Here is an 18,364-nt window from a genome sequence, read left to right on the forward strand (position 1 = left end):
TTTTTTGATAAACCGTGGATTTACATATACATTATTTTATATGTAGGAACTATTCACAATGGAACATTTTAAGGCAGTGTTTCTCAATCGGTGTGTCGCCTGGTGAATCCAAACGTGTTGCGGAAAGTGCTAATATTAAATGTACGAACCTTGTTGACACTATATTTACAAAAATGAATAGATATTATTCTTATTTTTTTTTTATTGTGTGTCACAAAGTATGAAAAATTCTAATAGTGTGTCGCCATAATAAAAAGGTTGAAAAACACTGTTTCAACTGTTTTAAGGTATAAAATATATATTTTATCATTTTTCAATTTTTCTACTGCATGTTATTATTAAGAAATTCATAATATGTTGATTGTTGTTTTCTTAATGCAATATACTTTAAATTCTGAGTGAAGTGATAAATGTATTGGTTTTACAATGAAGAGTTTTTATAGTAATACTTTACACGGCAGTGCCTCCCTTGAAAATTGAGGGAAGAAAATGTAGACTTATTGTTCCTGATTAATTTTAAATTGATGATAACATCATTTATTAGACTCAATCTAGGTTGAAATTAATTTGGTTTTCGTTGTTGCCTGCCGCACGGCGAACGCCAACTGGCAACTGGGGTTCTAGGTCACTTTGTACGGTCAGGCATTAAAAGTGCGAAACGCGGACACTTTGTACGGTCTGGTAAAAAGGTACATTGCAGAACGCGGACACTTTGTACGGTCGGGTAAAAAGGTACTTTGCAGAACGCGGACACTTTGTACTATTAATTATTATATACATAAAGTATATATTATAAATATAAGTTTTATACATAAGCAGTAACTAATAATTATGTAGTGTTAATTATTAAAATAGAAAAAATAAAAATAAAATTGTTATAAAATATTGATTGTATTTGTATAATAATAATAATAAAAATAATCTAAATAAACAAATAATGAATAATATCATTCAAACTACATATAAAAATGTGTACAATATAAATAAGTCAAAAGGTAGTATAATATGAAAATGGTTTAGTAATAGTTTTTACTATTACAAATTTTTAGAATATTAGCTAATAAAAATAAAAATAATAAAAATTTTAGTAATTAACACTATACATAATTATTAGTTACTACTTATGTATAAAACTTATATTTATAATATATACTTTATGTATATAATAGTAGAAAGTGTCCATGTTCTGCAAAATACGTTTTTACCCGACCGTATAAAGTATCCGCGTTCTGCAATGAACCTTTTTACCAGACCGTACAAAGTGTGTACACTTTCTGTGAATTTTTTTTTAAGGTAATATAAATTAAATTTCGATGGATAAACAATAGAGTTCGCCCGTATGGCATGTCGTTCGTATAGTTTCAGTTCACAGTTGAAATGTTAATCTACACTTCTCATCCGGGGAGCCCGGGGAGGCAATGTTCACTTAACATTTAACAATGATAATATTCATTTACTTATTTATTTTTAAATATACGGACGGTAAGTTCTATTAAAATATGATGGTGTATAGTGCAATTAAAAATTAATTTTGAACGAATGTTTCTTGTAGGTATTTAGAATTTAAATTTTAGATTTTTTTAAATATAAATCTTCTAGGGTGGGGTAGGGGGAAAAACCTTCGAAGGACACGAGTTGGACGCTGCCATAGAAGATGAATTTGTTGCTTTTTTAGTTACCAATAGAAAATAAATAAATATGAAACACAGTTTTTAATTTTTTAAACATATTAAGGTTTTACCGTTTTATTCTACATCTAGAATATAATGGCATACAAATAGGTAATGAATAAAAATTTATTATTTCTTACTTATGAATAATTTTATTTTTTATTTCTTTAATAATCATTTTTATTGTTTGATCTAATAATTATGTTTCTAGTCACGGGCCGAGTCGGGCGATCTATTTTTATGATTTATTTGAAAATTACGATAGCGTCCATCGTATACCGCTGTTTATTAGCTCAAGAAAATAAATGTCATTTTCTCATTAAACTTAAGTATACAATTTTGTTATTATTAGTATGAATGTATAATTACTTTATAAATAATTAAATATTAAATACTTTGTCTTAAAATGTGTTTTTAATAAAAAAAATAAATACATTAATGATAAAATTAAGTTTAAGTTTTTTATGGCCCACGAAATTTTTTTTATTAAATTTCTGGACCGCCATATAAATTAATTGCCGACCCTTGATCTAGTCATTCAATTGCTTTGTAACTAATTTTATTACTGGTATTTACAAATAAATAAACTAATATAAGAAAATTGTATTTTTTATTTATTTAAATTAATGTTCAATAATAGCATTTATACCTATTTAACATAATATGACTGATATAATAATATTAGCTTGGTTTATATCTATAAAATAATATAGTTTTTATATTTTTACCTATTTTATGTTCATATTATAAACAATATATTTACATTTAAATACATTTTTAAATATTTAATAATACATTTTCGTATAACAACTTAAAATAAAATAGGCCTCCGGGCGAATAGTGGTGTACTCTGTTGGGACATTTCCGAATTCCTGGTTTGCCGTACATATTGGCATCCATTTTTTATATTGTAAGATAGGGAAGTGGTATCACCTTAGTTTCTCTACATCGTGGTTCAGTCGGTTATTAGGATTACCGTACGGCCCCAGTGTGTACCAGGTACACACTGTACCTTGTACTAATAGTCGTCGGACATCTTATATGCTGCGCCAAGCCACGGTTAGGTTAGATAATTTCTTGGTATAAGGTAAGGTACGAACGCCATTCATAACCTGTAAACCATCATTATCGTGAATCGTGTACCGTGGTCTCACATTTTTGTGCTCTGCAGCGTCGTGTAGAAGTAAGTACCAAAGGATAAAATATAAACTTGAATTCAGAATTCATAAGCACACCGCCGGCCCTGCAGAACAAAGTACGCATTACGAAATTTGTATTGGCGAGCACGGGCATACATTTTAACCGGTAGTACAAAAACACTTGGTCATCAGTGGCATCCGCTTGCCGGCAACAATATACGCTAACAGGTGTTTAATCATCGACAACAAGGTTTGCAGCGCAATAACTATTACAGAAACCGAGACAGTCATTGCGAACTCAATCAAGGCCGAAAACGACAATATGGGTGATTTCCATCAAATACTCACTAGTTTGCTGAGTGCTGACAACCATGTGCGACAGACCGCCGAGGTAAATTAATATTTTTCACTGTAAGTCGATTACGGAATGGGTAGCCGTTTGTTCCTCATTACCTTAAGGGTGGTGGTAGTTGTTAGAGTCTCTCATTTGTCTCCAATGCTTAGTGTATTATCCGTCTATCATTGGATTTATTCATTGAATAGGTATAATGTGTGCGTTCGAAAAATGTTATTTCTCTTGAACTTTGTAATGTTTTCACTGATTGTCTGTTTAAGTCTGAGTATTAATATTGTGAATACTAGTCAACTACTTGTTGATTTTGATTTAATTTGTGCTAACAACTGAAATTATATACATCTACTTTAATCTTCTCACGGATTTCTTAAATGTAACTTTTGTTAACAGGTATTATAAATTTGTTCGTTGTTATGATTTAGTATTATTATTATTATTTTTTTATTTCAATTTTTATTCAATAATAATATTGAATTTTATTCAATAAAGATGTTCGTGGGATTGCTAATGACGGTTGAGCGACTTATTAAAAAGTAATTTATAAGAAGTTATGTATTAAACATTTATACAACTACCTTATGTAACATGTATGAGATGTGTAGTATAATTTCTATAATTTGTTTTTTTAAATATCTATATTATGTCCAGTCTTAACAACTATTTGACCATATTTGGTAACAATTTTTGTCGGTTAAATACACATCTGTGAATGTTATTCAAAAACATAGTAAGGATGTTATTAATGTTAGAGAACTATTTAGTATATATAGCAATGTTTTTAAAGCATAATATATTATAAACATTATATATATATAATATTATATAATTACAAATAAATATAATACAAAAATTAATAGAATCATGGTTCATCAGTAACCACTTAATTTGTATTAAAATAATAGATAATATTTTGATTAAACAATGGTAAAGAACATTTTAAAATATATTATATAATACAATTATTTAATACAATACATATGTATATAAAAAAGAAATTATAACAAATATGACTTAATTGTGTATATTATACAATCTTGTATATATCATAAAAAAAACTATTAATTTAATAAAATATAAGTAATACAATAAAGTTAACATTAATATTATACAATATAATAATGTAATAGTTATTTAAAAAAAATATACCAAATTATTTTATTGATATAAATATAATGGTAATAATAATAATGTGATAGAAACATATTGTATTCTTTAAATATTCAGCATAACAAGACATATAGACATTTAACAAATCAGAAATCAAAAATAATTTATTAAAATATATTAAAATATTAAATTATGACATAGAGTCATTACAACAGCTTTTTCACTTGTCATAAGTACAAAAAAACATTTATATTTGATATCATCAACACTAATACGTATCAAATCAGATGACTGGGACTTAATATTGACTATAACAGAGCCAATCATATGTGATTCTAATGGAACATCAAAAAAATTGAAAGATTTAAAAGTCAATACATTTAAAAAAATATTTTCACTTACATTTAAAAATGTTTTTGACGATTGCAATTTCATTAGTAATTAACATTATATAATTATTTTTAGAAACTTGAGTAGAAATAATATAGTTTGTACTCCTAAGTTTTATAGTTAGAAAAAAAGTAAATTCATGATTTGTATATTATGAAATTATGGTATCTACTATATTCATTACTTAATAAATGAGTTTCATCAAAATTTGAGTTCCTATTCATTGTCATTATAAAAAATATTAATTTTTTCTTGAATCCTATTAGCAGCAATTTGCAAAGAAAAATGCAAGTATGAAATACTTTTTTTTATAATTCTCAAGTAATTTTCATATTTAAAAGCGCTAAAATTATCTAGACATCCGTGTCTTAATATAAAATGGCAAATGAATCAAACTATGAATATTGTGAGTGATAAAATGCGCCCCATGATGAGTAATAAACCCCGTCACAAAATCAATTAGTAAATTAAATGTTACTTCATTTTTAGCTATACATAAAACTGGTGTTACCAAAATTTTTATGGCACAATGCAATTTATGAAGTGTAAATAAAATATTTTTCTTAGTCTTCCTTTTAGTACGATTGGCCCAGATTATAACAAAAAAGTTCTAAATTTGGTTAACTTCCAATATTCTATATCATTTAAAGATCTCGGAAGCCTAACAAATTCTGGTGGGACATATTGTTTTAAAATTTTAAATTGTTTAACTCTTCATCTGCATAATCACATTTTTCTTTGGGGATTCTCACCGATTGCTTACCTCGCACTTATACTATATCAATTTGTAAAATATGCTTTAAAGGAGAATTGCCTTTATGATATTCGTCATCATTTCTAGTTCTAAAACTACTATCAGTACGCAACAAGGCATTCACACCCAAGAATGACATTCTATGATCTTTATATTCTCCCTCTATTATGCATGTATTACACCCTACACGAGAATTATAGCGTTTTACGTTAAGTAAAAACGCTTTGGTGGGAGAATCGCAAATGAATTGCTTAATACATAAACATAGTACCTTATTATCAACATTAATTCCATCCTTTACCAATTCTTTAGCTTCATTAATAAAAAAATTTAAAAAGTCATCTATAGACTCTGGTTATTTAAGTGTACTAATATATAAACCAACAGCAAAAACTAATTTAGATAGAAAAGGTACATTTATTATTGAACAAAGTATTGGCCAAAATTGTTGTTTAGAACTGTGTGCTAATGGTAACCCATCAATATTAAAACTTAAACATATTTCATCGACGTTTTTCAAACACTAAGCATAAAACTTTAATAAAATAGATAACATTTTTTTAAAATCTAAATGAATATAAGTTCCAGGATTTATAATAATTATGTTATGGGTTCTAAGAGTATTCATCAATGTACGTACATATTTTGGAAAATCCAACCCCTCAGACCTAAAAATCTTCAATAAACTATTAACACTAGTTTTTGTAACGGTATTATCAAAAACCCATTGCTGAAGTTTTTCTTTAACAAAAGGATTATTGTTACAAGAAATATTATCATTTTGTCCCAATGAATTAGATATATGAAGTTGTAATTCTAAACTTTCTATTTGTAATGCATTAGGTGGATCATAATTTTTACACATTTTAGATGTGGAGATTTCATTTTAACAACTGAGGGTTTCAATATTATTAACAGTTATATCAGAATTTGAACAAGTTGATGATACACTTACCAGCTCTTTTGCTTGAGTATTGTCTGTGGTAACATTCAACAGCAAACGTTTAAAATTCCGAAGAGACATATTTTTCAATTGATTTGCGTTATTGACGTGGTCTATAACAAAAATATTATAAATTAGGAAACAATAAAACTAACTAACAATGCACTTTTCATGAACAAAAAGTATCATATCAATGTTTAGACCATGAAAATTGTTAAGAATAAGTTAATATTTACTTGGAAATATAATTTTCATATATATATTGCTACCAGTAGCAATATAGTTTTACTAAAAATTATTTATTTGTCTAATAATATATTTAACAGTGATAATGAGTGAATGTCAGTTGTCTTATATAATGACAACCCTAAATTTATTTATTAATTTATATTTTTTTCGAAACACCCAAAAATATTTTTTACATTACACATTGGGGTATGTTGCTTTAATAAGATTAACATTACCTGTAGTATTTTCTTTTTTTAATCGCTGAGTCCCATGCCTGAACCAATCTTTTACATAAACTTCAAATATATTTTCGTCATTTTGATATAGTTCATGTGAAATTTCTAAAAAATAATGCAAACGTTTATGTAGTAATGTAACAAATTAACTAGTATACTTACTTTTCATAATTTTTATAATTTGATGGTCGACAAGGCGAAAATTATTTTTTTGTCCTGTCCATGAACAAAGTGTGGCCAATTTATTGGAAAATAATTTTTGAAGTACACAAAATATTTTGTGCCAGAGCCACCAATAGATTTAATTAAATAAATCTGAAATAAAAATATATACAATAGAGTTGTAATATATGTATAATATAAAAAAACTATTGACATTTTATTACCAATTTAGTCAAGTTTTCATCGTTAGTTTTTAAATATGCATCAATATGTATAAGAGACTCTAAATCGTTCAAAGGAAATAATTCCAAAAAAATGTAATCTAATGTAGATGGTTTTACATTTGAAATGAGGTTTATTTTAATATAGTGGATGCTATTATAGCGTCCAACTTTTTATTAATTCAAGTAAAATAAATATTTATTGTGTGAAGTATTTGATTCATTTTATTTTTAAGAAGTTCAGAATCAAAACTGACCAACTACAAAAAAAAAAAACAATATTTATTTTTTGGGTGTTAAAAAAAATTTAAATGGTATACAAATTTAATTTAATAATTTACTATCAACTAAGGGAAATAAATATATTGTGTTTTATATTTAAAAAATGTACTAAAGAAAAATAAATTATGATTATAGCAGTAATAAAATTAAATTTTTTACCAAAAATATTTTTTAACTGCATTAAATTTGTTCCTTTAGTTACATGTTCATCTTAAACAAAAAAAATTATAATAATATAGGAGGCATTAATTCATCATAGTCAAGTTGATGAGATTTAATTTAATGTATATTTTTATAGAGGTACCTGCAGGTGTCAAATTATTAAAATTGTCATCAATTAATATTCCAGAGAGATCAGCAAGTAATGTGGTATTCGAATTTGAAACGCCTAAAAAGACATAATAGGCAATTCAATCTTAACAATTGATACTATAAAACTATACACTACAAATACTGTAGGTACTATTACTATTTGTATAAACTACTAAATAATTTAATTATAGTGTTCTTGCAAGGTAAATTATTATAACTATTGTCAACAAAATCAGAATCTGTGTTCAAATCAAATAATTTGTTCAAAGCCGCTATATTTAATATGAATGTAAAATATAAATTAATTTTTATTAATATAGTATTGCATAATATGCTTGAAGAATAATTCAAAAATGTTTCAATAAATTTAAATATAAAAATACTTAATTTTACTTACAGGATACTGCTTTAAAGTCATTCTTGTAGTATTTTTAGTGCATTTTTTATTTTGTTATATGGTTCAGAAGTTGATTGTTTTCTTTTAATACTTAAAGGTTTGTCATCACTACTGGAACCTAAAGAATTAAAATAATATCAAAAACAGTTAAATATATATTGAATTAGGCATAAGCAGTACCTAATATAATAATAAATAGCTTTAATAACGCTTTATAAACACTAGCTATTAGGTAATTAATATTATTTATAGTATTTCTAAAATTAATTTTAAATATTGTCAAGTTTAATATAAATTGTATATTTAAAACAAACTATAATTATAGTCTTCATTTAGGGCTGCTTTTTTGTGTTCAGTGTCAGAATCACTCTGTGACTCACCACCTGATGATATAAATAATTTTATTTCCTCCGCAGCAGCTGCTTCATACGAATCTAAATAAAGTAGATAATTTATAATAGAAAAAATTAATTTATAATTAACAATTATTATTATGGTAATATTTTGCTAATTTTATAACTTACCAAATGGTTTTATTCAGTGGTGTATTGCTAAAAATATTTGTGGGTATACTTCTATGCCTTCTAAATCTTAGGTGTCAATGATATATCTATAACATTGAATCCAAAAAAATTTTTTCTTGCTTCGCTCCAATTCACAATCTTTATTCTAATTATCAGTACCAGCCACTTTGACCAAAGATAAACTTAAAAAAATAGTACAGTCTAAGAAATTAGAATGGTTACTAACTACCAATAACTTAGTGATTAGTGTACTAATCATGATTGCTAGGGCCCGGAACTTGATGCATTTGCATCTTTTTTTCTAACGATTACATTCGACGCTCGTCTTTACAGAAATTTAATTCATCAAATATAGAATTTAATAGTACAGTTTTTATTTTGTATTTTTAGGGAATTTTATGCTTTAAGGTCATTTTTGTAGTATTTTTAGTGCATTTTATTCATTTTATAAATTCTAACAGGTATACGGGGCCATACAGCCGTATACCCGCGTATCGTTGTTTATTTAGAGAGTATACGCTAAACAAAAAAATTGAGAAGTAAGTATACGCCGTATACCCCCAATACACCACTGCTTCTATTAGTTTAACTGGATGGGTGGTCTAATTAAATGTGAAGCTGATAAACCTTAATATACTAATAAATTCATCCAATAAATTATGATAATAATGTTAGGTAAGTACCAAATATAAATTGTTACCGATAGAAATATATATATATATATATATTTATTGCCTAACCTTAATACCTAACACTAAATAAAGTAAGAGTATTTAGAGTACCTATATTATATAATATTATACTATAGTGTATTACCTTTGTTTGACTGTTAATTTGATCCATTATTGTGTGAAATGACGTGATAACACATAATATACACATGTACTTCAATTTTGGTGTCGAAAATGCAAACTGCAGTCGGATAATGCAGAGTACTCTTCAGTGTTTGTAGCAGCACGGTTGCAAACGAGAAAAAGAAACAGTGTTGAGGTGTATGCCGTACGCGCGTAGTACAAAGTGAGTTAAGGTATAAGGCTAACTATTGCGTCTCGCAGTCGCGAAAATGCAAACTACTGCGATATACTTAAACTATAAAAAAGGCAAAATTATAAAAGTCTGTACGATGTAGCAGCACGGTCGCACACGACTACGAGACAAATACTGACTAGACAATAATACTTAATAGACGATAGTATTATTTAATATTTAATAATAATATAGACGTGGCGAGTGTGAAACTGTGAATATGTTATATAAATATATCGATATCGAACAATCGAACTGACAATGTGTATAACGCGCGAAGTCTCGATTACCATATCGCTGACGCGGCTCTATGCCGGTTGCCGCGGTGGTTTTTCCTGGCAATACCTATAAATATTATATATTATTATATCACTATTACACATCTACTACGATTAAACATAATGTTAAACTATTTCAAATTAAGATAATAATTGAAATAATTGAATATTTGTTTACCTATTAAAACCTATTTAGAACGTCTTAAAAAAAATGTTTGTTAGATATTATCTTTTTATGTTCAATCTATGATATTATCAAATGAAATTATAACCAACAATAAAATTATTAACATCCATATAATAATTATCTACATACAACATTCCCAGTACAATTTCTAATTTTAAGAAACATCAAATAGTTGTTAATTTTGAGATCACTTAAAAATGTTTGTGGTGAACGTTAATTGTATATTATATAGATGTTCTTTTTTAAAAGTTAACATCAATATTTCTTTAACATCCTATTCATATCAAATAGTTGTTTTAATGTTTTACAAATATGTACTATTTAAGGATATCAGTACGATGTTTTGGTTAATGTATGGGGTACAGTGGTTTGTACTTGTTTAAAATTTTTTTTTTTTGTAATAGTTAAATAATTTTCATTAAAATATTTCCTCTGAATTAAATGAATCCAATAAACTTGGTTTCGGTTTATTTAAATTATTCTATATGAACTATATACTTAAATATATAATACTTTTCTCAGATAACTATTAAGACCTATTAGGTTATATGGATGATAAATATTTAAAACTGTAATTGCTTTTTTATTTTATAAATAAATCTAAATTATAAAATTTTTTTTTTCTTTTTAGGAAACGTATCAAGCGTTACCTTTAGGAAAAAAAGTATCATATTTATTCAATGTTGTACAAAATCAAGCCGGTAATATAGATGAAAAACAAATGGCAGCTGTAATGTTACATAGACTTATGGCCAATGAATTCATGGATTTTTATTCTCATGTTAGTTCTTTTTTTACTTAAATGTATGAATTTATTTGTTTTTTTAACTAAGTTTTAATTTTAGTTGTCACCTGAAAATCAGAAACAGTTTAAAAACAATTTGTTATTAACTGTAAATAACGAAAAAAATGACATAATACGTAGACGCATGTGTGATGTTGCTTCCGAGGTAGCTAGAAATCAGCTGGACGATGAAGGTAATAACAACTGGCCAGAATTTTTGAATTTCCTGTTTCAATGTGCTAATTTTCCTTCAAATGATATGAAAGATTCTGCGCTTAGAATTTTCATGTGAGTAAAGCATTTTTGATACTTTAATTAAAATTTGTCTTTTACTCATTTTTTTTCATATATTAGAAATGTACCTGGCGTTTTTGGTAATCAACAATCCAATTATTTGGTTGTGATAAAACAAATGTTTCAACAATCATTAAATGTACCTGATTCAAATGTAAGTCTTAACAGCTATAGTTGTATATAAATTTCACTTATTCATTTTTTATTTTTTTTATAGATACAAGTACAAACTGTGAAAGCTATTTGTGCTTTCATATTACACCATGACAAACTTCAAGAAATTCAAGAACAATTAACTGATTTATTACCAAACATGATGAGAGTAAGGCTTTATAAAAAATTGAATAAAATAAAAAACTACTGTATTTTTTTTTTATAGATAATAAATGAAAGCTTAATAGCTGAAGAAGATGATTCTTTGATTAAACTATTGGTTAATTTAGCTGGAAATGCACCAATTTTTTTAAAATCTCAGTTGTCAGATATTGTAGAAATGTGTTTGAGGGTAATTTAATTATTTTACGTAAATATTGTTCAGAGTTATATTATTAATATTTTTAGTATCTTGGAAACAAAGAGGCAAGTCAATCATACCGTCAGATGTGCCTTGAAGTAATTGTTACATTAGCTGAAACAGCTCCAACAATGATGCGGAAAAAATCATCTAAGTACATCATACAGTTAACTGGACAAGTATTGGAACTTATGGCTAATGTGGAAGATGATGATGATTGGAGTACTCAAGATGATCCAGATGAAATTGACCAAGAAAGGTATTACTATTTTAATTGGAAATTCATTCCATATCGTGCATTTTAATATTTCAAAGTATCTAATGTGTTTGTGTATTATTTGTTTTAAGTATGAGTGTTATAGCTGAATATGCACTGGACAGACTAGCTTGTAGACTTGGTGGTAAAATAATGTTGTCACATATAATAAGTAATGTCTCATCAATGTTAGACAATCCAAGTTGGAAAGATAGGTAAAAAATATAATTTGGATATATTTTATTTCTTTGTATTTATCCAATCATTTATATATTTTAGATATGCTGCATTGATGGCAATATCAGCTATGGGTGGAGGTTTTCATAAAGAAATGTTGCATATACTCCCAGAAATTTTGGATAGAATTTTAACTTTATTAAAAGATTCAGTAATTAATTTAATGTTACAACTTACAATTCAAAACAATGTTATCACTAATGTTATCATTATTTGTTTAGCATCCTAGAGTAAGATATTCAATGTGCAATGTAATAGTACAGATGGGAGCAGATTTTTCTCCCAAGTTTCAAAAAAAATTCCATGAAAAAATTGTGCCTGCTATATTACTGTTACTTGAAGATAATTTGAATCCTAGAGTACAAGCACATGCAGGTAAATTATATTGTTAATAAATTATAATCTACTTAAATTAAAATATTACTTAATATTTTCAACATAATTATTAATTGTAGTTATCTAATAGACAAAAAAATATACAAAATTAGTAAAAATTATTCTAAAAAAAAATATAATTTAACACAAGGAAAAACTCTTAATGTATTTAATTTTTGGAATTAAGTTATCATAGATTTATGACTTCATTCATCAAAAATATTTATATTTGTGTATTGGGAGGAAAAATGAAATAATAATAATAACTGTATGATGTTGAAATATTATAATTTATAAACCTAATTTATTATTTTAATTTTCATATTCCTTGTTTCGATTATAAATATTTTTATTCATATAGATTAGTTAATTATAGGTGTTTTAAATTTAGATATATTAGTTATTTCTATTATTAGATGTGTAATTATTTTTAATATAATAAATTAATAATATTGAATTTTTTAAATTATTTTTAGGAGCTGCTCTTTTAAACTTTAGTAAAGATTGCCCAAAAAAAATACTTTTATCTTACATGGATCTGATTATGGTAAAGCTTGAAAATATATTGCAAGCCCGTATTGCTGATCTTGTGAAAGGTGGTGGTAGACTTATAGTATTAGAGCAAATGGTAACCACTATCGCATGTGTAGCTAACACATGCGAAGGAGATTTTGTTAAATTTTATGACCATCTTATGCCATTCTTAAAAGAAATCATTCGTAATGCTGTTGCCCCTGAATTAAAGTTATTGAGAGGCAAAACAATAGAATGTATTAGCTTGATAGGTTTGGCTGTTGGACAAGAGAAAGTAAGTTAATTAATAATTATAACATTTATTTTATTGAAATGTATAAAATTGTGTTCTATGTAGTTTTTGGCGGATGCTAGTGTTATAATGGATTTAATGCTGGCAACACATAACAAATATGAGAAACTCTCAGAATATGATCCACAAACTTCATACTTAATAATTTCATCATGGACTCGAATATGTAAAGTGATGGGTATGTGTTATTTAATCAACTGTGTTTTAGTTACTAATAAAGAACAATTTAATAGGTCAACAATTTGAACAGTATCTTCCTTTGGTGATTGGTCCAGTAATGGCTGCGGCTTCATTAAAACCTGAAGTTGTATATTTGAATAATGATGACAAGAGTAATATGACTGACAAAAGCGAATGGCAGTTTGTACCCTTATGGGAACAGCAAAACTTTGGTATTAAGACTTCAAGCCTAGAAGATAAGGCATCAGCCTGTGAAATGCTTGTATGTTATGCACGAGAATTGAAAATTGGTTTTGCACCCTATGCAGAAGATGTTGTTAAACTTATGGTGCCTTTATTGAAATTTTATTTCCATGATAATGTTCGAATTGCTGCAGCTCAAAGCATGCCTAATCTTTTGAAGTGTGCAGAAATAAGAGGTATGTTAAGAAATTAATTCCCGAGCTACTATACACTAACTTTTTTCTATTTGTCTCATATCAACAATCAAGTGATCCTTTGTTATTGTCTTTTCTAGAACAACTAAAAGGATAAATATTTTTAATTTCTTCCTTTAAATAATAAACAATAATGTTATAAAATCAACTGTTGGATTGTAATTGTCAAATTTTAATTTTATATAAAAGACTAAAAAAAAAAACAAATTATTTGGTAGCCTAGTAAGAAGTATATTAGTTTATTTATAGTATCTATTTAGCCAGTGGTTCTTAACCTTTTATGACATGTGATCCACTTAAACATTTTCTGTAACCATAATTCTCCGTTTTATTTAATTAAAAAAATATAATTTTTAATATTATTAATGTACTTTCCAAAAATGTATTTACATATTTATTTTTAATATAATATTTTTTATGAATGGGTGATTGGATAACTCCTTTTATATTTATACATTATGTTTTTATAAAAGATGAAAGAATAAATTTGAGAACATGTTTTATAATTATTTAGTTAAAGAGGACAAAGTAGTGCAGGGGTCATCAATTAATATTTTTGAAAGGCCACATTAAGGATCTGAAAATTTTTCGCAGGTCATTAAAATTCTAAGTACATATTTTTAACACATAATAGGACAATAGGTATTTTAAAATTGGATGTAATGAAAACAATATTATTTTTATTTATGATTTGCTATTGCTTATAAAGTTATAAATATTAAGAACAAAATTAATATTAGTATATTACAAATATTTGAAAAAACTTAAAATAAAAATTAATTTCAAATACAATAAAATAGACAGCTATTTAGTGAGAAAAATGACTAATATAACAACTGTTGTCGGTAAAAGCCAATAATATATAACAAAAATAATAATTTACAACAATATCACATATAATGTTGTCGTAATATGTGTTGTTTATTCTTTGTCTGTGGACTGCTATTTGGTGTATAGTGTATAATATTTAAGTAAATTGTCCTGTTTTAAAATTTAAAGATTTGTTAATATATGTATTAGTATTAAGTTAATGTGTTTCATCATCTTTATAATTTATTGTTTACAAATTATCTTGTTTGTAACAGGACCAGAATATTTGCAACATATGTGGGGTTATATTTTACCTGAACTTTTGCAAGCTTTTATTAAATTTGAACCTGATCCAGATGTTAGTGCTGAGATGTATGATGCATTAAGAAAAGTAAATAACTTAAAATAATTATTATAGTTTAATCTATTTTGATTGTTATATTTATTTTTTTAATGTAATTTTAAGTGCATAGAATTATTGGGAACAGGATGTTTATCGGACAAATGGATAAAAGATATATTGTATACTTTAGAAACAAATTTGAATTCTCACTTTGAAAGGGAAGCTCAACATTTTAAAAGACGCAAAGATGATGATTATGATGAGGTATGTATTTATGAGATTTTTCTGTTCATTTATTATTGTAAGCGTTTAATGTAAACTGTATATTATTAGGTTGAAGAGGAAAGACTAGCTTTGGAAGATTGTGATGATGTGTACAGTTTCACCAAATTAACTGAGATTTTGCATGTTTTTTTTGTCACTTTTAAAACAGACTTCTTTCAGTATTTTGATCTTATTGTACATCAATTTGCTAAACTATTGGTAAGAATTTACTGTGTTAATTTATTTCATATTTTAACTTTAAAAATCATATTTATAGGATTCTGATAAAAGTGCATTTGATCATAAGTGGGGTCTTTGTATCTTTAATGACCTTATTGAATTTTGTGGACCTGGTTGCGCTAAATATCAAGAATATTTCTTACGGCCTATGATTGAATATGTTATGGATATTAACAGTGACGTTCGTCTGGCAGCTATTTATGGCTGTGGAGTGCTAGGCATGTGTGGAGGGCCTAGTTTTGCGAGTGTGTGTGCTGAGATCATGCCATTCCTTCTACAAGTGATCAACAATAGTGAAGCCCGATCAGCTGAAAACATGAGGGCGACTGAAAATGCCGTATCAGCCATTGCCAAAATATTAGAATATAACAATTCAGCTGTTAATGTTAATGAAATATTACCTCTCTGGTAAAACAAAAACAATAGTTCGATCATTTTGTTTAAAATAATATCAATATAATTTTTTAGGCTATGCAACTTACCAATTTGTGAAGATACTGATGAAGCTCCATTTGTATATGGTTACTTATGTAAGCTCATTGAAAATCAGCATCCTTTGGTATTAGGACAAAACAATTCTAATATCCCTAGTTTAATAAGGATTATTGCTGAAGCATTTTTGCAAGATGCAATTGACAGGTCACATATTGTTGCCCAGCGAATGATTATGATTGTTAATGGAATACAGGTAATTATAGTATTTTATTTTAACTTGATATAATATAAAATGTATACATATATAATTATAACAGACTTTTATATACATTTTTTTTTATTACTGATTTTATTAAATTCCTTAATGTTATTTTTCCAAAAAGTCGTAGATTCTTATATTATTGTTTTTATTATATTGAACAATTAAAAAAGAACTTAAAAAAGCTTACTAATTAATTATTTAAGTTCTAAAAATATAAACTTATTTAATTTAGAACATACAAAAGTAGGGGTTTTCTAAAAAGTAAGGTTACACAATTTAAAAATACATACATTTTTATCAAATTTATAGATAAAAATAAACTTGTACCACATGTTTTAGTTAGCTCAAATAAAGTTATTTTTATAAACTAAATATTTAAGAATTTTACAATTTCAAGACTCTTTGGTTTTGATTCAAGGAAAACTTATAGTTTTAAGAAAATTTATTATAAGTGTTGTTATAAGTATTCGAATTGAGCACCCTGATGAGAAAGTTCTTTTTCCACTACTAGAACGAATGCAAAATATGCAATATAAAATCAAAACATTATTGTGACCTATAGAACCTACACTAAGATTGCCATTTTCTCTCTGACAATGATAATATTTTTTTGGAGTTTATTGAAATGAAGATATGTTCTGGCGGATTTTCTCCATTTTCTTAGGCGAGGGTCATAGGGGGTCTTGAAAAATAATATGTAAAAATTATATATTATAATATGTATTATTATAAATTGTATAATATTATAAAGCATCTGGGGGGAGGATCCAGATCCCCCATGGACACTCCCCCACCCACCCATAATCCGTCACTGGTTCTGTAACTGATTGAGAAACTGATGAAAGTTTAAAAACGCAAGAACCTCATGTTCTTTGTATTGGAAATTGTCATTCACCCCCCTTATAGACTAGATTTTTTACACAGTGATCAACATTTTTTAATGAGCTCAAGAAGTATTTAGGTGAATAACATTTAACAAACAATTAGGTGAAAGAGACCGTTAATAAGTGACTAAAGGATGTGGGTACGCGAGTTCTTCAACACTGGTGACAAATATATCTAGTGCCAAATGTGCCATGGCAACAAAAATGTATCATTCAAAGAAATTATTTGAAAAAATAACTATATGCCTGTGGTACTATTTGAATATTTCATGAAAATATATGTTCTTCTTAATTAAAAAAAAATAAATCTTATCTCACACCTTTTGGATGATTCTCATACATAAAATATTAATCAATTAACCACAGTAATTGTGAAAATATAAAAATAGATAAAATATTAAATTACAATAACTAACTAAAATTGTATGGGAATATGTTGTGATGCCTTATGATATAATGATATTATAATATTTATAAATCATGTTTATTGTTATTTATTAATACAAGTTTTGTGTAAATATTTAATTTTAATTAATTATTTTGTTATTTAAAATATGATTTTAGGCAAACCAAGAGGTATTTAATGCATGTTTAGCTGTATTGAATCCAGAACATATGAAGATGTTACAGAGTCTTCTAATGACTAATAATTGATTTTGACATTTACCCGTTAATGTTTTATTTTTGTAACAATATGAATTTTTACTATAACCCCGCTTCTATTATTTTTAATTTATGTCATCCACTTGTTATTTTTTGTTATATAGTTGCAAAATTAAACTATTTCGAAGATATATTACAAATATTTGAAATTTTAATACTCTTAAAAATTGAAATTAAATTAATGTTATAAACTTATTATTGAATGATTTAAATTGATAATTGATGTACTACAACTTTTTTAATATACATTTTTTTTTTTAAATCTTATTTTATATTTTTAGATATCATTGATGATAATTTTTACTCATAATTTTATTTTATAATGTCAAATAATATTTACTGTATTTAA

General features: G+C 26.3%; 1 protein-coding gene across 1 annotated transcript; it reads left to right on the plus strand.

Annotated features, from left to right (window-relative positions):
- The first annotated feature begins 426 nt into the window (after positions 1 to 426).
- Positions 427 to 18,158, plus strand: LOC132924892 (importin-5-like). The gene is made up of 20 exons (XM_060989333.1): positions 427 to 442; positions 2,980 to 3,200; positions 10,843 to 10,992; positions 11,057 to 11,283; positions 11,350 to 11,443; positions 11,507 to 11,611; positions 11,669 to 11,794; positions 11,851 to 12,062; positions 12,152 to 12,274; positions 12,339 to 12,447; positions 12,518 to 12,671; positions 13,148 to 13,479; positions 13,543 to 13,675; positions 13,731 to 14,096; positions 15,200 to 15,315; positions 15,391 to 15,531; positions 15,601 to 15,750; positions 15,809 to 16,179; positions 16,240 to 16,459; positions 17,917 to 18,158. Exons 1-20 carry the CDS (start codon positions 427 to 429, stop codon positions 18,004 to 18,006), a joined length of 3,456 nt encoding a protein of 1,151 aa, XP_060845316.1. The 3' UTR covers positions 18,007 to 18,158.
- Positions 18,159 to 18,364: the final 206 nt, after the last annotated feature.

This window comes from Rhopalosiphum padi, chromosome 3, assembly GCF_020882245.1.
Source record: "Rhopalosiphum padi isolate XX-2018 chromosome 3, ASM2088224v1, whole genome shotgun sequence".
In the NCBI taxonomy this organism is placed as follows: domain Eukaryota; kingdom Metazoa; phylum Arthropoda; class Insecta; order Hemiptera; family Aphididae; genus Rhopalosiphum; species Rhopalosiphum padi.